Source organism: Eublepharis macularius, chromosome 18 (assembly GCF_028583425.1).
Source record: "Eublepharis macularius isolate TG4126 chromosome 18, MPM_Emac_v1.0, whole genome shotgun sequence".
NCBI lineage: Eukaryota > Metazoa > Chordata > Lepidosauria > Squamata > Eublepharidae > Eublepharis > Eublepharis macularius.
Window position 1 is genome coordinate 5,084,045 of NC_072807.1, and position 24,627 is coordinate 5,108,671.

The 24,627-nt window shown below is 42.2% G+C and overlaps 1 protein-coding gene across 1 annotated transcript in view; it reads right to left on the reverse strand.

Moving 5' to 3' along the window:
* Positions 1 to 2,259: 2,259 nt before the first annotated feature.
* ADGRL3 (adhesion G protein-coupled receptor L3) overlaps positions 2,260 to 24,627 on the reverse strand; it is a 673,348-nt gene continuing 650,980 nt past the window's right edge. The window contains exons 23-24 of the mRNA XM_055002453.1: positions 22,100 to 22,228; positions 2,260 to 4,507 (exon numbers count right to left, since the gene is read on the reverse strand). Coding sequence (XP_054858428.1) covers positions 3,708 to 4,507; positions 22,100 to 22,228 — 929 coding nt within the window. The 3' untranslated portion in view covers positions 2,260 to 3,707. The remainder of the gene's footprint in view (positions 4,508 to 22,099; positions 22,229 to 24,627) is intronic.

The window sequence follows — 24,627 nt, forward strand, 5'->3', positions numbered from 1 at the left end:
AGGGCATAAGCTGCCTGACCTGCCAGAGATGAAAAAACACAGATTGGGCAACTGCCACGACCTGGCCCTCCTTTGCCAAGGAGGAGTCTGGTGTCACTCCAAGACTCCTCACTGATGGAATGGGCACAAGTGGTGCCCCATCAAAGGTCAGGAGCTGGATTCCCGAATCTAAGCAGTCCACGGCCCAAGTACAGGACCTCCATCTTTGCCGGATTCAGCTTCAGCCAGCTCTGCTGTACCCATCCAGACATAGAATCCAAAGCTCTTACTAGGACATCTGGGCAGAGTCAGGCCATCCATCCATCAACAGATACAAATGGGAGTCATCCACATACTGATGACAACCCAGTCTGAAACTTTGCACCAACTGGCTGAGCAGGCGCATATAAAGATTGAATAATAGAGGGGAGAGTAGCGCCCCTTGTGGGATGCTGCACAACAACGGATGGCGTGCGGATAAACTTCCCAAGTCCCACCCTCTGTCCCTGACCGTGGAGAAAAGAGATAAGCCACTGCAAGGCTGTCCTACAAAGGTGCCTACAAAGATCGTCTGTGAGGGTGACCAGCACTGTCTCTGTCCCATGGTCTGGATGGAAACCGGACTTGAATGGGTCCAGGACGGAAGAATCCTTCAGGAAAACCTGTAGCTGTTCCACTGCTGCCTGCTCAATCACCTTGTTAAGGGTGAGATTCAAATCTTGAATTTTTAACTCATGTAGAAGAGCCCCAGAGGGGTTTTTTTTTAACACTTTAAGAAAGTATTCCCCAGATCAGGGTTAAGAGAATCAGAACTTAGCTTCGTGTCCAGCACCCTTAGCAAGGAAAAGACTGAACGCTCAGAAGAATACAGCAGCATTGCACATCCCTGTTGGCTCCCAAGGGCCATCGTGGTGTACTGGGTGGACTGCTGGACTAGGATCTGGGAAACCCAGGTTTGAATCCCCACTCTGCTATGGAAGTTTTCTGGGTGACCTAAATGAGCCAGTCACCTATTCTCAGCAAGTCTACCTCACAGGGTTGTTGTGAGGATAAAATGGAGGAGAGGAGAATGTTGTTGTAAGCCACTTTTGGATCCTCCATGGAGAGAAAAGTGGGGTACAGATGAAGATTTAGTGATTCTTCAGAAGTAGCTTGGGATTCTGCCACAACCACTTCATGGGTACATGCCTTTTTTGAAACAGCTACTACCACAAAGAAAACTTTCTTGCCACAGAAACACAACCACAATCTGAAGATTCCATTTCCTCTAGGGAAACTGTAGCCTAGAGATCAGTTGTAATTCCAGGAGAGCTCCAGGCTCTGCCTGGAGGATGGCAACCTATTGCATAATGATGGTTTATCCCACAAAGCGCTTATTGATTGTCATTTACATAGGGCTAAAAAAAGGGACAGTCTTTGTTTTTGTTCTCATGAGAGTTCCTTTCCCGAAATACTCTCTGAACCAGAGACAACTTTTGCAGTCAGCTACCCCAAAAGGAGGGTTGGGGGAGTATCAGAATAATTTCATATTAACCAGTGATCAGTCTATTTCCACTTTGTTGATTTATTTGCAATTGTGTGTTTTCTTTGTTTATCTACTGGAACAGCCTTTTCAAGCCCCTATCTCAACAAATAATCTTCAAGTAGAAATGGTGGATTTTACTTAATTTTCAAAATCCTGCGAGCAAGTATCAACAAAAGAGCATTTAGGCTGAGGTGTGGAATTCCAGTATCTCCCTAGAGAATACACTCAGAACTGCTATTTCACCTTCTGAAATCTGGAAAGCTTTTTACCCCCAAAACACCAAAGCAATTGGAAATTAGATGCCTCCTTATCAGGTAACATGACTAACAACTGTCCAGGAGCACTGTAATGAAGAAGAAAGGCTCTTGGGAAGTTGTTTTCCCCTGTGGCATTACACCCTCAGCAAAAGCTACATACAGGATGAACTTAGAAGACATGGAAACCATTATCTAAAATCCTGTCCACATCAAAGGCCAATGATAAAGCAGACCAACAGTCATATAGTCCCCTGGTCAAAACAGGTCCTTTCTCTGCCTGACTCCAGAGTCTTCCTGCTTAAGTCTACATTTTCAAGATCCTTCCTGCATAATTCAGTGCTGAATTATCCTTTTATTTGCATAGCTATCTTTAGCAGTAGAAGAGCTGAATTCCTTTTGCTGAAGATGGAAAGAGACAGAGAAATCAGAAGAGATTGATGGTACAGGACATGCATACAGTTCCTTCTAAATCTTAATCAGTTGTTTATTGGTTGGCAAACAAATTTCACTTTTACAACAAATATTAGTAATGAGGTCATTCAACTTGGCGACCATACAAAATGCATCATAAATTAAAAAAAAGTAGAATCTGTGCTGCTAATTTACCTCCTGGGAAGGCCTACATTATTTTAAATCTTGTCAAATAAATACATTTCCTGTTAGGAAAATAATGGAAGGATTCTTTTTTAACCACTCAAAATAGGTTTTATTTCCCCCCATCTTTGCTATGAGTCAGTCAATATTTTTAGAACTCTGCAGTACAAGTTCCTAGTTTGGGGACTGGATTTTGACTCCTGGAGAGGATAATGTGTTCAAATGCAGAAGTCCCAATGATAACCCTACAGATATCCTGGCTCTTAGAATGGTACCTTATTCCTTAGAGAGGGGCTGCGTGTCACAAATGCTGCAGCTTCTCACTGGTTGTGCACTGTAAACATAAAAGTTTGTCCAGCTCTCTAATTTGCAAAATGATCTATTGGCAAATTTATAAAGAAATATAGAGTTGGAAAAAAACATATCTTGGACTACTGAAGTATGGTGTTTCTGAATCAATACAGGAAAAAAATCTTTATCAAGTGAATTTGTTTCTTTTGCCTAGTGAAAAACTAATTTTTATGGAAAAATGGCAAAACAAAAGGGATGTATGAAAAATCTTGCTTCTAGTGGTAGACAAACTTGCAAGACCAGCACAACAGAAAAAAGTTTGTTTGTTTTTTTCCACTACATTAACAGGGACGCAAGTTCTGGCAGAACAGAAAGCAGACTATATGTGCAATGCTAGTATCTGTACATTACATAGGAATTGTTCCATTTTTTTTCTCTGCCATTAGAATTATCATCAGTTAATACAGCAAAACATAAAAATATGCTGTGTAGCATACAGTTACAGACTTCCCTTCTATTTCATTAGGTTTGCTCCACAGCTAAGTGAGCTGTGGTTAAATCAAATGGTGAGAGACCAAAAAACTATTATGTGATACAGATTCAGAATAAACAGTTTTGCTATTTTTGCTTTTGTTTTGTGCAGCACTCCAATCTAGATGCATCATTGCCAGTCGTCGCAAATGCACATGTGGCCTTGTGGGTATCAGGTCCCTGGTCATAAGAGGAAGAGTGCATCGAATGATGCTTAAACAAACACAGTATAATTTCAGAAGGCCACGCAGTGGACCGTTTATTTTTCCTGTCACATCCCTTCATTAACTTACTGAAGTCTCTCTGAGATGGGGGCAAGGGGGGACAGGAGAGGGGGGATCACAGCCGTCAGCATTCTTCCTGGGCGTGCCTAGAAATCCTATTAAAAAGGTATGAGAATTGTTTGTTGTTTAGAACAGCATGAAGTGGGAGAATACACAATATTACCATCGCTCTGATTTAACTCTGAACAGTAATCGGAGTGCTGGGGGAGGGGGCGTCGGTTTTGTTAAAACATTTTGTTTAATCTTCTATAGACTAGTGACCAAGTGAGCTGGTCCTTTGGAGGTTTCTTCTGATGGGGTCCCATCCTTGTTTGGGGGGACTATAAATCCATCACTGCTGCCTCGCCCCAGCTGGTAGTAAGTGTGTAGCTGTTGGACGTGATTTCGGGATCCCAGGTTTGGCATACTCTTATAGTATACGTCATCAACATCACTACTTTTGGCTGGCAGGGGGTCGGTCTGAGTGCTGGTGGTGATGCTTTCTGTGACCGGCATGCCAGCCAGCACAGGCATACTAGTATAAAGAGAGTCCCTGTTAGGTGACTGGAGATCTTCTGTGTGCTCATTGGTTAGCAAGGGGAAAAAACTCTCACTGTTGTCTTGTGGAATCCGTCTCCTGCTGTAATGGTGAGGCTGATGGTTCTCTGCAGAATAAACCCTTGGGGGAAGCAACGGGGCATCTGATTCCTCGTGGATGAGTTCCAAGCCCAGGCTCTCTTCTTGGTTGAAGGAGGTGGCATCATCGAGAACAATAGCATCATTCTTGCTCCCACTGCCTAGGTTGTTGACGAGTTTGTTCATCAGGTTCCTATTCTGTTCACTGGAGCACTCGTGGTTGTTCAGGTAGGAAGGTATGTAGTTGGAAGTGAGTTCTTTCAGAATCTTTTTCTCTAAGGCAGTCTCACTGTGGTTATAGCTACGGTCAATTATTTGCACACAGTTGCTCAGGTATTCGCTGCTGGCAATGCTGTAGCTATTGCCGTGGTTACCATTCAGTGGTAGAGTATCCATGACACTTGTATCCCTGGCATTGTTCAGAAGCCCCTCTGAAAAATATCACACAAGAAAGGTTGACTTGTACCAACAGGTATATGCATGGGGTGTCTTGCTCAACACGGCTACTGTCCTAAGGGGCAAGACAACATTCTTTTGCTACATTCTACAGCAACCGTGCAAAAGAGAGAGAGAGAGCTAAAGGAATGGAAAGGGAGAGGAGTACATAAATTATGGGGTTTGGAGGCAAGGAAAACTATATGGACTAGAACAGGCTTTTCCAACAGGTTTGTTGCATGAAAACAAGGGCCTCTTGTTAACAACAACATATTCTTCCTTGTTGGAAAAAAGGTCTCCACAGAACTTCCTACTGATGCTAAGGCAGGGGCAACATTGCTGAGCTTAGGTCAAATTTACTTTTGAAAGAATCTCTTGGTTTACTACAGAAAATCTGAGTCATTTTGAGCACAAATTCTCAGGGTAAATTCAATTTCTCATGCACAGCAACCCCACTAAAGACAATGGAGATGCATAAATACATTAAAGAAAAAATTTGAACTTGGTATCAAGTTTAAGCATAAAACAATATTATGGATTGTTTATAAAGTTTCTGAAACACATTTGCAGTCTCTAATAGAACTACATAAGTCCTGACATATTTTTGATTCATGGTTGCCAAGAAAATCCCAATTGAAGATGTATTAGTGTATACAAGCTCCCGAAGTACAATACAAAAATGTCAAAATGTAACTGTATTGCTTTGAAGAACAGTAGAAAATAAGAACAATTACACTCACTGATGTACTACTGACACAATTCAATGTAAAGCACAACCACTCAACGGTAATGTGCGACCCAATCCTATGAGAAAAAGCTCAGAATGATGCTTGTGATAAAAGAACTGTAGACTATATTACAGCGTCTGTTGATGTAGGTATGCTTCTAATGTTAAGTTTCTGCATCATTTAATATGCCATGTCAAATTGCTTATGTTTTGTTTCAGATCCATATTCAGATTTATGCTTTTATTTGGATTTCTGCTATCAATACCCTATTGTATTGTTCGTTTCTACCGGAGATCCGTATTGATTCTACACTGTGCAATCTGCTTTGAGTCTCAGTGAGAAAGGCAGACTATAGTAGTAGTAGTAGTAACATTCGATTTATATACCACCCTTCAGGTCAACTTAATGCCCACTCAGAGTGGTTTACAAAGTATGCCATTATTATCCACACAATAAAACACCTTGTGAGGTGGGTGGGGCTGAGAGAGCTCCAAGAAGCTGTGACTGACCCAAGGCCTCCCAGCTGGCTTCAAGCGGAGGAGGAGTGGGGAATCAAACCCGGTTCTCTAGATCAGAGTCCTGCACTCTTAACCACTATACCAAACAAACAGGATCAGGATGATTTCAGTATTTCCTGATCAAGCCTATGGCAATCCTGTGTACATTTACCTAGGAGTAATCTCACTGAACAGAACACACAGAGTAAGTCTGAGCGAATATGTGGGCACAAATGCAGTTCTAAACATACTTAGTAGAAAATATTTCAAACTCAGCCTGACTTACTCACGAGTAAACATGCTTAGAACAGGTCTGCATTTGTAGAGGCATGCACATTACCAATTTTTTTCAATGTACATTGAAAGAGTCAGTCCACACTTTGCAATATTAATTACTAAAACTGGCCAACTACTAATGTTTTAACATTGTAAAACAGCATGCTGACTTTTAAGTCACTCCATTAGGGCCTATAGAAATTAATATATAATATAGTTATAATATATAGAACTGTGTCAATAGTCACACCTGTGAATATATTCTTTTAGTTTTGCTTCTTTGTTAAGAAATACAATGGTGAGTTTTTTGTATTATATTTGGAAGGTTTCTCGCTCTCTTGATTTGGAGCGTTTCCCCCATTTAATGCTGCCCTTGCTGGTGCCAGAGTCTCTGTGGCTAGGCCTTGCATGGTGCAGACATCCCAAGACTGCATGGATCGGCATGCAGGCAGTGAGGTATGCCCAGAGCCTAGGAACAGAAAGTGGGGGGGAGGGGGAGGGGGAGGAGTCTATCGTTAATTATACACATGACCAACACATATCATGTTTGCACAATAAGACATGCAGATATACATTTCCCTTCATAAAAAACCGAAACTGATTTTTTTTCCTGCATCCTAAATAGGAGGAGAATAAAGTGTGAATGATTCAGAGTCACAGAAGGCTCTGCTTGGATGAAACAGGACCACAGCTGGGAGTCTCAGAGTCTCTATACATGTTACTAAGTACCCAAGGACGCTCAAGTGAACCTCATTTCACATGTCTCCCCTCTAACTTTCCATGCACTTGATCCCATAGTCACACTTCAATTTGCTCTGCATCACGGGTTTGATATCAGCTCCTTCTCAACTGCTAAAAGTATCCCAGTTTCGCCCACCTTCTGCATCCATTCATTGAAATGCAGATCTTGACACTTTCTCACACATTAAAGAAATGCAAATTGGCAAGTCAAAGGAGCCTAAAGAACACTGATCCAGAGGAGTTAGCCGTGTTAGTCTGTAGTAGCAAAATCAAAAAGAGTCCAGTAGCACCTTTAAGACTAACCAATTTTATTATAGCATAAGCTTTCGAGAATCAAGTTCTCTTCATCAGATGCCTGATCAAAACTAAAGAACACTGAACACTGAGAGATCTCTGTCTTTTGGTGCTACACCTCTGAAGATGCCAGCCACAGCTGCTGGCGAAACGTCAGGAACTACTATGCCAAGACCACGGCAATACAGCCCGGAAAACCCCCAACAACCATCGAGCCTAAAGAACTTTTTCTCACAGCAAAAACAGAGTGGAATTGGTGCTTTGCCCTCTGAAATCACTTGCAGATGCAGTCACACAAAGAGAGCTCCCATGAAATCGGCATTCACATGCATTGAGCCTGCACACGAATTGAGGACTAGTCATGCACTGCTGCACTTGAGTGTCCCTAAGTACTTAGTAACATGTAGAGAGACTCTGAGATCATTTCACATGTAAGGGTTATAGCTGCCTTGGTGTCTCTACCATGCTGGTGAATGGCTGATTGCTTCTAACAGGGGGGCAGGGAGAGGCATCTGTAACACCTTTCCCACTTCTCGTGTGGCTGTGACAAGAGCACGTTCCGATGGCAACTCTATTGTGATCCCACTTCCCACGCTATAGCACACCACGGGCAACACAGCAAGAGACCTGGGCAGAAGCAGGGATCTCGCCCACCGCCTAATACTTACTGCTGGGTATGTCAGCCGTGTGAATGACAATCCTGTCCATGAAACTGGCAGTGCAATCCTACACAGGGTTCTACCGTTCAACTTCCACTAAAGTCAATGGGCTTATTAAAATGGCATTGCTATTCCCCGCTAGTCATCTAAAATTTACCTCTAGCTTTGTTAATATAGGTATGGCTACACACTTCCTGACTTCTGGTAAGGATTTGGATAACTGCTGGCCTTGCTATTTACGAAGGCAACTGGCTCTGCAGCAGGAGACACAAACTGATGTTAATTAGCCTGCGAGCCTTTCCTGAATCACCTTCCAGAGGCAGATGTGGCTGCTATGCTGCCCTAAACCAACCGTGTCTCATGAGCCACCATTCTGCTCAGCCATATTTGAAGTTTCTCTCTGGCCCAAGGAAGGCTCTGAGATTTGGCTGGGCAGAGTGGTAGAATACAAGCCAGCTTCCTCTTTAAACTCAAGCCTGAGGAAGAAGCCTATGAAAGAGAGCTCATCGCTTTGTGCTTTTTCATTCACCCTAATAAGGGTATTTCTGTAGGCCGCATGAATCAGCGCAGACTGAAACAGCCTGGAGGCATAGGCAGCTGCGCTGGAAGGGTTGAAAGAACAACACACTGGCACCTTTGGAGGGGAGGGGTACCCTTTGGTAGAAAAGCGTCACTCTTCCAATGCCTATCCTCTGCCAGGGACTCCCTTAATTAATATTGTAATCCTTTAGATAAACACAAAACATGAGAGAAGATTATGGCTTCCATATGCTTCCTCACTGCTAGTTCAGATGTTGCTGCTGAAGATGGCAAACATGGCTGAACCAAGACTTGGATTAGAAAAGCAATTTGTTGACAACAAAGATTAATGGCCATTCATAGCCGCAAGAAAAAAAACTTTTAATACACTGTTGGCGGACCTTCTGAAAACTCTGAATTCAGTCTGCATCTGTGAAGCAGTATAGATAGCGTGTCTGTTTGGGCCTGGGAAGTCTCACGGCCGAGTTTGCGATTTCTCTAAATTGAAATGTCCCCAAACTGTCACTCTTATTTTGGCTTTCAGATATTTACTGGATATATGGCTAACATGTATTTCAGACAGATGGAAAAAATGGGCATAAAAACAGGGCAGCCATCACAGATGTAGAGTGAAGCCATTTATTTTCATAGCATAAATCTTGACCAACAATCCGCAATGTTGAAGGGAAGAAACATAAAAGGTGCTGCAAAGGTCTGGTGTGGTAATGACAGCCTCTTTTCTTTAGAGTGGTTGTGGCCAGGTAGTTTATGCATTGAGACATTGCTCTTTATTCCTTCTGCCAATGCATAGAATTACCAGCAAGGCGATCATTTTGGAGAGAAAAAAGGGATTGCCTTGCTTTGCCGATGGAGTCTGCCTCTCATGAAATGTGCGACATTGACATGAAGAAACTGCATGACTCTTCAGCAGACAAAAACTGCATAACTTAAATGTCATTCTCATTCACAAACACACAAAACTAAAAAAAAAAAGGAAAAACACTGGACGAAAGAATGAAAACAAGACACAACGGAACTATCTAATCTCTATCAATACATGGATAATGTGTCTTATTGTTCTCAATTTCTGCATTGTGATGGATGAACTGGTTTAAAATTATCTACATCATCAATATATGATGCATTTAAAAAGTGAACTAAAAAAAATTACATTTGATATGCAATGTTTAGCTTTACTCCCATACTTGTCTCTCTGTAGGGCTCTAAACGACAGCATGAAGAAAAGGAAAGAAAAAACAAGTAAGCTTACAGCGACAATAAGAGGAAGGTGAGTCAAAAGCAAACTGATGATATGCCGGAAAAGGGTTAAACAGAAACCATTTCAACTTCCAGGAGCACATGAAGTAACTTTACATGGGTTTAGAAAGGATTAGACACAACACGACTGATGTACAATAAACGCAGTTATAGACCTGCCCCCCCCCCCGTTTCCTCATATTTTTTCAAGATGCAATCCAAAATTAAGAAGGGAAACGGAAAAGTACCAGCCTTGAAATCTGACAGCACCCAAGGTACTTCCAGAAGGCTTAAAATGTACTTACTGTTATTTATTACACTTACAAGCTTTAGTATTAAAATGAACACCTTCTCTCTAAGCACCACCTTATTACTGCAGACTTCCCCCCTCATCCGCAGAGTTCTAAAGACTCTTTAGCCAAGCTTTAACATTTCGAAGGGTATTTCAAAAATGATGCCAAGCTTTGCTAGGTTCCCAAAGCCCAGTGAAATCAGTACAATGTTTCTTGAACTAGAGGACACTTCATAGGCTATTCGGAAACGAATCAGTTCTTCTGATACTATTTTTTTCCAGTGGTTGTTCTCCTGGAGGTCTCAACCAGACCCCTATACAATCTTAACTGAGTTTGTCTCTGCTCCAGTTTAGCCTACAACTCTTCTAATTGCCTGTATATTGCCAATTTTGCTCTGCCATGTGAGGAAGGCTTGGGCTAAGAAGCCAGTTCTCTAGATGGATATTGACTTTCCCTTCACTGCAGGATTGTTCAAGACTAACGACTAATTTGTAGGTTTGCAACACAGTTGCTGCCTGATAACAGAGCTCCGTGGCATTGCTGCACACGGGTATTTATTTTGGTGCAGAGTCTCTCCATGGGCCGTTTCCTCTCGGTCTAAAAATAGCGCGAGACTCACGGAAAGCTGCCGGATTTCTCAGCGAATTTTAACACCACCTGTTTACAAAACACCACAAATCAGTTTTGTAAACAGATGGCATCAAAAATCGTGCAAGGAAGCCAGCAGCTTTCCGTGAGTCTCAGGCTGTTTATAGACTGTGGGGAAACGGCCATTTGGCCTTGAAAGAATGAAGCCCCTTCCTTAAAACTGAAAGTTAGGCTAGCACGACTGAAATCCCCACATGCTGACAATCGGACACGATACAGCCCCCGCAGAACCAAAACACCTTAGATATGCATGTGGAGGGCAGCATACTATGAATACTCCATGTTAAAAACTTCCTGCAACATGGAAAGCTAGCCCGTTAAGGAGAGGGAAGGTTTCCTGGGGAGAACATAGTTTGGGTCCTTATTTAACCATTTGCTTTCAATCATTCATATGCCTAGTGGTGTAGGATTTTGCTCTGTGGCATGCCTGGCTCATCCCAAATCCACACTGGATTTGGTGCAGTGGCTTGGTGTCATGTTTAAGAGTGGCAGGACTCCAATCTGGAGACCCAAGTTTGATTCCCCACTCCTCCGCTTAAAGCCAGCTGGGTGACCTTGGTTAGTCACAGCTCTCTGGAGCTCTCTCAGCCCCACCCACCTCACAGGGTGATTGTCATGAGGATAATAACAACACGCTTTGTAAACTGGGCGTTAAGTTGTCCTGATATAAATCAAGTGTCATTATTTTCATGTGGAACCATCCCTATGAGGTTTTGTTTTGAAAGGGTAAGAAGTGAACCAATCTGGAGAAAGATTGTTAAGTGGGACAAGCTAAACTGCCACCAAATCCATTACTGGCCTCCATCTTTGAGCAGCTATTTTGAAGGACAACTTTCCATTTTTATATTTTCTGCTACAGAGGAGATCACTGATAATGTTATGCAGGGAAGAGCAAAGAAATTTTAATTTGGAGTGAACACTGTATGTGGGAGTTAAGCTATAGCAGTGGCAGTGAGAGGTGAGATATGAAAATATTAGATTGGGACTAGGAAAAATTACCTTAGAAAACTGTGTAAGAAGGTGAGATAGAGATCTGCATATTTCAGCAAAAATGGACATTACACGCATTGAGTTTTTGGGAGATATAAATATGTAAAGAAATAAAATGTAAACATGCAAATAAATTAATAGATAAAAACAGGAATATGATTCCTTGTGCAGAACATGCAAAAACGTTAATAAATAAAAAACATGAGCAAGATTCCTTGTGGAGGGAGATGGAGACAGCCTGTAGATCCATTCATCTAGCATTTGTGCTTTCCTAACATGGAAAGAGTCTTTCCCAGGTAGGGTTGCCAGTCCCCTGCTGGGGGCGGACGATCCCTCACTCCCACCCTCCACCCCCGCCCCCGCTTACCAGGCTGGCAGGGAAAAGGTGGGGGAACGTACCTCCCATTTGGGGCCTAAATTGGCCCGTTGTGAAGTGCAGGAATGCTCCAGGTCCATCCCGGCAGCGCTCCTGCGCTCCACAGTGGGCTGAATCAGGCCCGTTTGAGACCGAAATTGGCCCGCTGTGAAGCACGGGAGCAATCCAGGGCCCATCGTGCCTCCCCAGCAGCCCTCCAGTGCTCTCTAGTAGGCCAATTTTGGCCCTAAACAGGCCTGATTTGGCCCACTGCGGAGCACGGGAACGCTGCCAGGAGGGCCCTGGAGTGCTCCTGCACTTCATATTTATTATTAATTTATTATTATTATTGTTGTTGTTGTTATTATTATTATTTATTTTATTCGATTTATACCCCGCCCTCCCCACAGATGGGCTCAGGGCGGCTAACAACATTAAAAAAATACATTAAAATCACAAAAACATAAAATCAATAATAATTTTTTTAAAATCATTAAAATAGTCCAGGAGCAGGCGATTTAAAGAGATATTGGGAGTCCATATATGGGCATAGCAGGTGGCTGGGGGCAGCCCCAGAAGTGGTGGTCTTAGATGGAAGAGGAGGACACCTGCTGGCACTCAACCGAAGGCCTGGCGGAACATCTCCGTTTTACAGGCCCTGTGAAACTGTAACAGGGCCCACAGGGCCCGGATCTCCAGCGGGAGAGTGTTCCACCAGGCTGGGGCCAGGGCAGAAAAAGCCCTGGCCCTGGTTGAGGCCAGACGGATGTCCTTCGGGCCAGGGACTACCAGGAGTTGCTTGTCTGCAGAGCGCAACACCCTGCAGGGGACGTAATGGAAGAGGTGGTCCCACAGGTATGCAGGTCCCAATCCGTGAAGGGCTTTAAACACCAAGGTTAACACCTTGAACCGGATCCGGAACTCCACTGGGAGCCAGTGCAGCTCATATGAATGTGCGCTCGGATTGGCATTCCGGTAAGGACGCGTGCCCCAAATTTAGGCCCCAAATGGCCCGATTTGGCCCCAAACAGGCTGAAATCAGCCTGCTGTGGCATGCTGGAGCACTCCCAGAGGTGGCACAAGGCCCCACGTGATGATGTCACTCCCAGAAGTAATGTCGTCGCGCAGCCCAGGGAGTGCACGCGCACTACACATGCATGAAGACCTCCACAAAGTGGAGCCTCCCACCCGGAGGGTGAGGGCACCTCACAACCCTATTCCCAAATGAAAGTAGACTCTTGTGACAGGGAAGGCTTCTTTGGTTGGAAGAAAGAACCTCTGCTAGTAGAATGGATCTGTGGGAACCAACCTACAAAACTGAAACGTGCAACTTTCTATAAATTCAGAATTGGAATCAGAAAGGAAGAAGAGATTTTTAAATTACTGCTAAAGCATTAGCAGTTAAATGGTAGCATTGATTTTAAGAGTTTAGTGGAAGAGGAGGTCATCAAAATTCTCAGGGTCAAATGAGATGTTACAGAGGGGATACGTGTCTAAAAAAATTCTTAAAAGCAATGGTGTAAGGCTGACAGTGTGAAGAGAGGAACAGCAGAGGAGAGGGGAGAAAAATTCTGCTAACCCAGCGGTCCTTATGCCATGGCTCAGAAAACCTCAAATGCTGTTTCTGTCAAGAGTTACATTTACTTCCATCCACCCCTAAAGGAAAATTGTAGCTTACTCGTTCCTCTGGGGGCAATTGTTTCAAGGTGGGAACCACCTGCCAACCCCAAGCCCCACTGGGCAGGGACCTTGCCCGTTTCCCTGTAACATGGAGCAGGTGCCACAGTGGGGGAACGGTGCTCAGAATAGTCATAGGTGGCATGCCACAGGTGGCATGATGCTCTAGATCCACTGAGTGAAATTCACCGTGGTGTTTCCATTTCCGTTTGCCCTTTCAAAATCGCTGTACCCAACCAGCTTTTCTCTCTATGAGGGAAATAATCTGGACCCCTTTATCTTTTCTGCTTCTTGTGGGAGAGCATCCTGGGAGAGATTTTTGATTTTCAACTGGCAAGAAAGAAATGAGTCTTTCCGAGGTATCTCCCGCCTGCCATTCCTCTAATTGTAGCATCTGAGGTTGCTAATGTCTCATATGGCAAAATAGTTAATGGATACAGTTTTGGCTTTCACTTACACCTCAATTCCTTTCCCTGATGGTTGTGAAGAGTATTGCTACCTTGCTCCACCCTAACTAAGGAAACTGGGTGAGATCTTGCACTCCTGTCAGCTTTTATTCTCACAGAAACATGATGCAATCCTACCTTTCAGCTCTTGGTTACTATCCAATTTGAAAAACATTCCTTCTTTCTTTAAAAAACAAAAAGGAATTATGGAAAAGAATACTAATTATAAATCTGTTTCTTAAATAGGACAAACAAAAATCCTACAGAGAACGCCTAGGAATGAAACAATCCCCCACATTTACATCGGAATGCAGTTTCAGAACAGTGAGGGAAACGCGTTTCTTGTTTTTAAAAGACGTGCAATGTTGAAGCTTCTTACTTCTACGATCTTCAAAATGCACAGAAATAAAATATTCTATTGCCCTATTAAATTGCATCGATCCACAGCTCCCTGTTGCTCTTCTGCTGTAACTTTCCCCCCACTGTGGCCAGAACATGCTGTTTCCCTATCTCATTTTAGACACTTTTGTTGTTGTTTTATCCTTTTAGACAGTTTAATTGTCAGCCCAGGCCATCCAGAATATTTCATAGGATCCTTGCTTTCTCAATTTGTATCCTGTCATTATTTCACGTTCCTCCTTTCATACGAATTCTTGGAGGCTGATTGTCCAGTCTCAGACCTCTTTGTTCCCATCTTTGCAGCAGTTTTTCCCCTCATGCCAGCAGAACATTTTCCGAGGACTCCCTGGGAGATTTTACTTGCACTGTTTTCTTTTCTTAAAAATCTAACTCGCATACATTTTAGGAGTTCTGCCAATTCACAGTCTAAAATATGGAGCCTCCTCCCCTTACATTTATTCTGTTCGTTACAAAAAGGGGGTGGGAACCATTCGTGATAGAAGCACACAGTATTTACAGAAGTGGCAATGCTGGCTCTCATTACACATAGCAGTATACAGAGAAGTCTTTAATCAGGTTCCTTAGTGACAATTAGACCTGGTCTATACGGGACACTTACGACTATGTGGGAGTTTTCTGTTTTCATGTTACATATTTGTCCATCTGTAAAGATCGTTACATGCATTTGACATGTTGAGATGTCTGCTTGCCATTTCAGGAATGCAATTCAAGAATTCTGTGATTATTTAATGTGATCTTTTTGACCTGTAGTATTTTGAACATTTCCATCATGCTCACGGTGTGTGTGTGTGTGTGTGTGTGTGTGGTTGTGTGTGTCAAAGCTTTATAATCCACACAGGCATGGAATCCAAAGAATGGATACTCTAACTTTCAAAGGACTGACTTCCACAACTTCCTTTAGAAAGGCAGCAGTGACTCATAGGAAGTATAATTCTGGAGTTCTGAGAGGAGGGAAGGGGGAAACACATTGCAATTAGAATTTTTTTTAAAAAGTTCCCACAAAATCCACAGCATTCAATGCACAGAGAAAGTACTCATGCCACATCTCAGCACCCAGGAACATAGTAAGTGTATCATTTAGACCATGCTTTAGTTCAGGCGCAATCTACAGAGGGTATGAAGACAGGGACAGGAGACTTTAGGAAAAGCTGTAGAAATTTACTGATAGTCATCATGACTTACAAACCAATTTTTCTGCTTTTTGTCAACTCTTTGTAGCTCATAATAGAGGCAGAAGATGCCCAGTGGAACAGAAGCTCTAAACTGTTTCCCTAGGACAAGATGCTGTGCTTCTGCAACACAGCGGAAGATTTCTGTGAAAGTGTGTCCTCCATCTGTTGCTCAGCTGCTTTTACAATTCAACAAGTCACCCTCTTCTTTATCCTAAATCTACCTGATACTTGGGACTGGATGCCCCAGTTCTAGTGGAGAGGATGAACTAAGGTGACCTCTGTTTTTCCAAGACTCTGTTGAGTATCTCAAATCTGTCCATGTGTTCTGCCCTCTAATCTTCTGTTCTCTCCTTCCTTCAATCCAATCTTGCAGGCTTTGTCTTCAAGACCTTTTCATGCCATCTTCCCATCACTTCTTTGCCAACTGGACGTCTGCCTGGTGTGCTTTGGCCCAGTGGACACTGCATGAGATTTCACTTACTGAAAAGATATTACTTCTTGAGTTTTGGAAATAATGTTCACGGAACCAAAAACTGACACCAGGGAATCTCTTGATCAGTGTGTGTTACCCACTATCTTCCACACGGTCTTCTTCAAAGTGCTGCAGTTTGGCCATTCTCTCCAGATGCATAATTTAGCATTTAATTCTCTTTTTCTGTGAGAAACATGTTACATTTATCCATTCTTCTGCTCTCTGCCCAGATCATCAGTTTGTTGAGATCATTCTGAGTTTTTAGCCTGTCCATTAGAGTACACACAGATCTCCTCTGATACTGCAGGCTGTGATCAACTTGATTTTTCTTTGTAATACCACTGCATAGATCCTGGTTTGAGCATCCAAATTTTTCTTTGTAGTCCAATGCCAACCTCTTTATTACAACCATGTTAACTGTGCCGTTTGAAGTAGCTGTACAGATATCACAGTAAACTTCTTCTAGTCCATATTCCTGAAGTTTTCTCATGGGAACATAATTTCAGAATGAATCAAAAGCTTTGCTAAAGTTCACATCTATCACATTAACCTTGTTTGCTAAACTAATTTGCTTTATATTGAAGGACACAATTCAATGGAAGGATAGACAACCTTTCTCATTTTCTGTCAGGTTCCTGTAAAGTCCTTATTCCTCTTATTAACTTTGCTCCATTCTGCTCTTTATCCTGTCTTGCCCTTACCTTTATGGACCATGACAAATAGGAGTGACATTTCTAAGGAATAAGAGCAATCCTTCTTTCATGATTGTGTGTGCTTGCTTCTGCTACAGGACTACAGGAGCTTCATTTGAGCTTTGCTTCTGTTTCAAATGACCTTCCCTCTTATCGTTGGATTTGCTGCCTGATGGGGCTGATGGGACGTATCTTGGTTCTCCTGCTCAAAAGCGAGCTTTGGTTGGAGATGACAGGCTAAACATCAGACAGCTGCACCAGAGTGGTGGATGAAAAAAACCGAGGCCAGTATCTCGATCCTTACAAGGCTTTGGTGCTGTTATTTTTAAGCCCACCTCTATACAGCATTAACAAACTTTACCGTCGCATAAGCTTTCGAGAACCACAGTTCTCTTCATCGGATGCATCCTTCTTTCCATGCGTCCATGCATCTGACGAAGAGAACTGTGGTTCTCGAAAGCTTATGCAACAGTAAAGTTGGTTAGTCTTAAAGGTGCTACTGGACTCTTTACTATTTTGCTACTACAGACTAACACAGCCAACTCCTCTGGATCTATACAGCATTATGTCTATTGATTACATGGGAAGAGGACAGTGGCAATGAACAGTCACAAAAAGGAATGAGAAATTTTCAAGGGGGGGTTCTAACATACCCCCGAATCTATTTTTGAGGAGGGAAATGAATGGAAAGAACATTAGGCTCTATAAACGTATACTCGGTCTCAAGTTAACTGGATAAATGGAAGAATTAGAAGATAAGCTTACTAAAAACAACATTCTGTAAGGCGTGCCCAAAGATTCAGAAAACCTTCTGAAGGTTCTGTTAGTTTTTTTCATGGTTAACTGGACTGCACTGCGATTAGAATTGGAAGAAGAAATCTTTTCTTAACCTGATACCACACCACAGACTGGAGACCCAATGGTACTTAGATTAGGCTATTCAAAAAATTTTAACAGTAACTATTTTGCAAAGACCTGATAGAATGATGTTAATCTCCAGAGCAATTACTACCTGACCTTTCTCTGGAAACATTTTAGAATGGCAGATCATTAAGATTTTTTGACAATTTTACTACAGCAACATAAAATAAATTATTGATGGGGTTTTGCTTTTAAATTGGTAGCTCTTTTTATAAATGTCAGGCCATATATATAAGGAGTAATGGGAAAGGTCAGAAATGTTGGGATCAATTAGAGTTCAATGGCGTTATTAACAGTTAAAGGGAGAGGGGTTTCCTATAAAGTTCAGACTATCAATAAAGATTATTGAGTAGGGTTGTTGTATTAATTGCTGCATGAAGAAATTAAAAACAACCTTTAGATAATTTTTTTTCTCCTATGACGTTGCAATAAGTATTCATATTTACTATGAGCAATTTATTTTCTAGAGACTGAGGTAAATAGATAAAATTAATATTGTAATATCTGGTTTGAAAGGTAAAGGTAATGCAAGCACCGAGTCATTACTGACCCATGGGGGGACGTCCCAGCACGACGTTTTCTTGGCAGACTTTTTACGGGGTGGTTTGCCATTGCCCAGTCATCTAAAAGAGCCCCATGGAGCAAAGTGATAAGCCGCCGTACTGCAGTCCAAGCTGTGCTCACGACCTGAGTTCGATCCTGGCGGAAGTTGTGCTCAGATAGCCGCCTCAAGGTTGACTCAGCCTTCCGCCCTTCTGAGGTCGGTAAAATGAGTACCCATTTTCCTGGGGGTAAAGTGTAGATGACTGGGGAAGGAAATGGCAAATCACCCCGTAAAAAATCTGCCAAGAAAACGTTGTGATGTGATGTTCCCCTCATGGGTCAGTAATGACTCGGTGCTTGCATAGGGGACTACCTTTACCTTTATCTGGTTTGAACTGATAACCTCATTTTTTTTACATTTGCTATTTTCTGTAGTAATTTGATATGCAAAACTCATAAACAAAGAAGGGTGTTTTTAAAAGAAAAAAACAGGAACAGCAAAGATGAGTAGCTTTGTTCCCAAGACGAATTAAATAAGAATGTAGAAAATGGAGTGGACCATGCTTGCCATCAGCCATTTCCTCCTTAACCATTTCTATTGCTCAACTTTCATGCAAGCTATTAAGATGGAAAGAAGTGAACTGTATGCATCAGGGAGACAGAACATGCATGGTTGAGTTTGAAGGGCATGGACATGAGAGGGCATGGATATGGTTTTGGAGTGTTACCCACTGGACATTTCAAACTGGGTATCTTTTTGCTCCTAACCCCTGCTTTCTCATCAGCTCTACGGATACTAATGATTAATTCATGCAGTCAGTTTTAGAGGCAAAGTTATGATGGCTTCACAGATTTTCGGTTGGATAAGTGAGTGGCCAACTGAGTATTCCACCAACTCAAATCCCAAGATGTTTATGAAATAAATCGGGAGCTGGTCATGGAGTGGAATTCTTGGGTGCCATGTTCTTCAGGAACATGTTCAGCCTTTGTTGACCAAAGTAATTATCTCAGATTGCATACAACTAAGCCCATAAAATGGTTGCATGAATCACTCTCAGGTAAAGTTCATACTGGTTATAGCTATACTACCACCAGAGAAACACATACACAAATCTCTTACAGTTCCTCATTGGATCCGCTTCTATCTTGGGAACAATTCAGGTTATCCTTAGCCACAGAGATGAAAATAAATGCTTTATGGAGTATTGTGAAAAGAACTCTCTGTAGACTCTGTCCAGCTTCAAGGCAAGTTGGTTTAACCCAAACTCTCACAGTCCCTAAAGGTACTGATTGCAATTCTCTACCCCTAGGTCCTTCATTAGTTGATAACATTTTATAAAGTATTGTTACATCATAACAGACTGAAAAAAATCTACCTAGAACAAAGTTTGCTCCTGTTCTTGGTGAAGTAAATGCCAAAGTTATGAGATATTCATAGTTGAAATGGATTCCTTGAAATTACCCTGTGTCCGTTTTTCTACACCATCGATAACCATTCTGGATTTGCTCATGAAATATATGCAGTATGAATGAAATAAGCAAATACTTAAAACAGGCATCTCTTGTCAATAATTGAAATGGAACAAACAGTAAAGCTATTCAACTTTTGTTTCTAGACAATACAGGTCAATTTTGCTCATAATTTGTATTACGTTGTTACTGTTGCATTGATTGGTGGTGGAGAGTGCCCTCAATTCATAGGTGACTTATGGCGACCCCAGGTGGGGTTTTCATGGCAACAGACTATCAGAGGTGGTTTGCCGTTGCCTGCCTCTGCCGCCCTGGTCTTCGCTGGAGGTCTCCCATCCAATTACTAACCAAGGCCGACCCTGCTTAGCTTCTGAGATCTGACGAGATCAGGCTCACCTGGGCTATCCATGTCAGGGCCGTACATTGATTAGGACCATGAAATTAGTAGAACAAGGTACCAATCAATGTAGTAAAAGAGACTGCAGCACTCAGATGAACACCTTTGACCTGTAATATCATCTTCCCAGAGAATATTGTCGCAGCAGAAACAGTTTTCTGGGAGATTTAAAATATAACTCTCATCATCACTGTCAGGGATGGCATGTTTTTGAAGAATGAAAGGTAAAAAATGGAAGGAAATTTTATACTATGATTTTTCCTACCATTTTCCCCACCAGAGCACTTTATGTTCTACATTACCTTTTGTATTGCAAAACTTTATAATGCAAGAGAAACAAAGTGTTGAAAGAGAAACAAAATGTTAACTCAACATGCTTTCATCTCTGTGACTGAAAGACTAATGGGTCTAATAATTCATTATGGAAAGCCACGACCCAGAGCACATATGGTAAGCCATTAAGATCGCCTGCACAGCTGGCCATTGCAGATCAATGGGACCCAAGGAAGAGGGACCCTTTGTGGCTCTGCTAGTACACCCTTTGCATTCTTACCCAAACTTCTGTGATTGAATTTGCTTTTTTGTGATGGAATCTGCAGACCATATGAAACAATGCACTATGGCTACTAAGGGTGTGCTCCCCCCCAAAAAAGAAATTCTAGGTAATCCAGGGCCGGGTTTCAAGAATTAAAACCAAAACCAAAACCTAGGATCCATGAAATCCAGGTCAGATTTTCTGATCTGGGTTAGAGAACCCTGGATTCAACTGGCCATTATTCCTTATGGGGAAAACGTTGGGGGTGGGGGGTGGGAGGGCATTTTTAAAACAATATTCACCAAATTTTCAGGGGACCTATTCCTGACTGTCCACTAAATGCCCCCCAAATTTCAGAAGGATTGCATCCTGGGGTCCAATTCTATGGGCCTTTGAACAAGCTGCTGCCAACTGCTCTCCATTGTTTCCTATGGAGAAAACAGTTCCAAGACTTTTAAACTTCATGTCTCCCTGCTCCTTGCTTGGGATACTCTGGTTTGACATTAAAACTCACTTGCCAGCTTATTGTCAAACCAGAGAATCCCACCGTTGAATCAGAGAAGCTCAATGTTGAACCAGTGAATCCTGAGATAATCCCTTTAGTGAAGCAAGGGGGGGGGACTTGACGAGCTGTGGAATTTAAGAGGTGGCCAGAAGTGGCTTGAAGGGGCTCTTTTAGAGCTCAGGTGGGAGGAGGGACAGAATGGGATTGGAATCCACTCTGCCTGCTGCCTCCTCCCCTGCCCCTCCACTCTCCTGTGGTGGTACAGAGCTTGACTGCATTTGTGCCGCGGGCCCTCTTGCTGCCACTCACTTGTGCTACTGTTCTATCTCTGCTGTGGCTGCCAGCTGCAACAGCCCAGCCAGTCCAGATGGCTGGATCCGATCTGGGATCCTAGCATGTGATCCAGTTTAATCAGATTAAGATGGATTGCTATAAATCCAATTTTTAAACTGGTTGCCAATCCCTGATTGCTACTGTAATTAGGCTATAATCTAACTAAAGTTAGTTTCTCTGATGTCCCACTGAAATGCTTGGAACAAGTTGGCTATAATTAACTTAAACTCCATTCATTTCAAAGGAGCTTAAAGAAAAGGAAATTTAATCAGATTAGGGAGGGATGCATAAAATATTGGGTGTGTGTGTGAGAGAGAGACAGGACATATTCTGCATACTCCAATCTTGTTCTGAATTCTAAAAAACAACAATCATTTTGGTACTTAAAATGCCATTTAGACATCACTTACCTTGGACAATGTGCCTGTTTATCAAATGAATGATTTGATAAAGAAATATACAAGAGATAAATGGATACAACTGACCAAACACATACTAAAAAGTAAAACACTGAAAATATTAAAACAAAATGTCACAGACGTCTGAATGGGTCTGATTAATGGGTGTCTTTCAAAATTAACTTAGATCCTTTGAAGAAAAGCCTGGGGAAATGGGAAAATGTTCTGAAATGGCTGGGGAGAGAACTGTTTATGCTCATTATAAAAAAGGAAAAGAAAGAAAAATTGTGCCTATATAAGCCACATGAAATGGGACTCTCACTAGAAAAATGAGAGAAACTCCACCACACCTGGTGTGTTGTACATGCTGACGGAAGGGTTGTTATAGACCGCCGATTCCCCGAGCAATGTGTTATAAGGGTTGTTAGTGCCATGAGGACGAAGGAGAGCATTGGTTATAAGATGGTTAGCCATGGCTCCTGGAGCAGCCCAATAGAAAGACAGAGAAAAAAAAAAGCAAAAAAGGTCAATCAGGCAAATGTGAGGGTGGGGGAGAAAACATTCAGACTGACAACAGTTTCAACAGTCCTGATTAAAAGCAGCCAGATAATGTGACTGGAAAGCTAAAATGCCACTGAAGCACAGATGCCACTGACAATGCCAAGGAAGATGGGTCTGAATGATGCTCAACCAGCCCCTCCAAGGATGTCCCCAACCCTCTGCTTATAGCATAAAGTGAGGAGACACGCAGCATGCGATCAACAAATAAAGGATGATTGTAGTCCCTTCTCAGCAAGAAACTCCACGGGGGAAAGCCAAAGAAATAAAAACAATTGTGATTAAAACAAAATGCTACATTTAACACTCACTATGGTCTAGTTAAGATTTTCTTCCCAGTCCTAGGCTCTGCTTCTGCAGACCCATCAAGATTGCCCTTTAGTTTTAGAACAGCTTATTGGTATCAAAGGATGCAACACAGAATTTTTTTTTAAAAAAACCCACTTCAAATGATTTCACATAGTGGCTCTGTGTTGCTATCAAACGGTATTGCAGTTAAAGTGGAATCTTGCTTTGCAGAAGACCATGCAAGGATTGTTTCAAGACTGTCTGATACAGAACTACATCCTATCAAGAACTGAATTTTGAATCTTCTGATCTACACATTCAGACTCCACATATCTTTATCAAAGTGCCTGGAGAATCCATACAACCAGGGGATTATTTCTTTTCTTTACTAGCTAGCCAGTGGGTGGCTGTAAGATGGGTCATCTTGCCTTCTCAGAGAAAGAAGCTAACAATGCAAAAAGTTCTTTCCCTCTTTATATAATTCTCAAACATAAAGAGCAAAATAAGATATGGTACCTTGAGATAGGCATAAAATAGGGATGCTTGTCTGTGGGTTCAAGTCAGAACTCTCTATTTCAATTTCACTTATTCCTTGAACTTATCAGCCTAAGACTAACTGGGGTAAAGACATAATGGAGACCTTCCAGTGTGAAATATTGGTTCTTATGCCAAAAACTGGGGATTATGGGAAAAGACTGCTTCTCTTCTGTCAAAGCCCATGATGACAGGGCTATGAGCAAACTGCTTAAACAGTTTAAAGGCACGATCTATCCACGAAGTTGTGGTGGCGTGCTCCTTCATTTCAATGGGGCTTTTGCAGGACAACATTATGGAGGGCAGTGTGCCTTAAGATAGTAAAGCTGGAACTAGTGAATAATTCAAAATAGAAAAGAGAGAAAAGAGGGATAGACATCCAAGGGTACAGTCTCTCAGGGACTGATCATACATAGTTTTACAGTTTGGCCCTGCCCATACAGCTTGGGTATCTAAACGTTCACCAGTTATGCAAGGAAGAATTTCAAACTCTCTGAACAGCATAAATATCACACAACAAAGAAGAATGAGGAGAAATGGTTCCTTAACTGAGTAATGAACAGTAGATCGACATTACTTGCAGGAGTTGACTGGGGATGATTGTTATAATCTATGGAAATTGGCACCTTTAATAACAGTCCCTCTGATTTGTAAAAAAATTGCCGGAAACTTGCCAACATGCTTTCAGAGTTTTTACTATGACATAGGAAAGATCTGGAGTCTGTTTCTAGGGTCTAGACGGAATAGGATTATCCCCAGAACTGTATGGGTGCCCTTCCTACTCCTTTTGCTCTGTGGTTGGAGTTATCACTGGCACAGAAGGGGGGGGCCCTTCCCTGGGGCCAGTGCTGCTTGAGGGTCTTCTCAGGGGCCAGAGAGCCCTGCATTCAGTCCAAAGGCAAAGGGATAGCTTCGATGACCTTGTGCAAATGTGGACCTTGAGACATCCCGCCCCCCCCCCCAAAAAAACACACACGGCACTGCCCTAAAAATATTTTTATCTACGCTTTCAGTTTAAAAATCCCTATGGTAGCTTATGCCTGTTAAAACACAGCACAGTACAATATAAACTAAAACAATTCGTAGTAGTATAATGAGGGGCACAGAACTTTAAAGAGAAAGGCATGGCTGGTTAAAAGAGAGCCTACAACAAAGACGTAAGAGGCATAGCACAATGTGTTCTACAGCAGTATGGAGCAATGAAATGACTATTGGTTAAAAGAGAGGGTAAGATACTACAAGGAAAAAAAATGAGAAGAGCTGAAAAAACAAGTCGTCAAATACCTGGGAAAATAAGGATGTTCTCAGTTGTCACCTAAAAGTTTAACATGCTTGGCGCCAGGTCAACGACTATGGGTGAGAGTTTCAGAGACAAGGGGCCACTACAAAAAAAGCCTTGTTTAAAGTGCCACCCAGTTAAAATGGGGGCCCATGGAGAAGGATCTTCAAAGAAGATCTGGACAAATGGGCAAATTCACCTGGTGTTTTATTTGCTTTT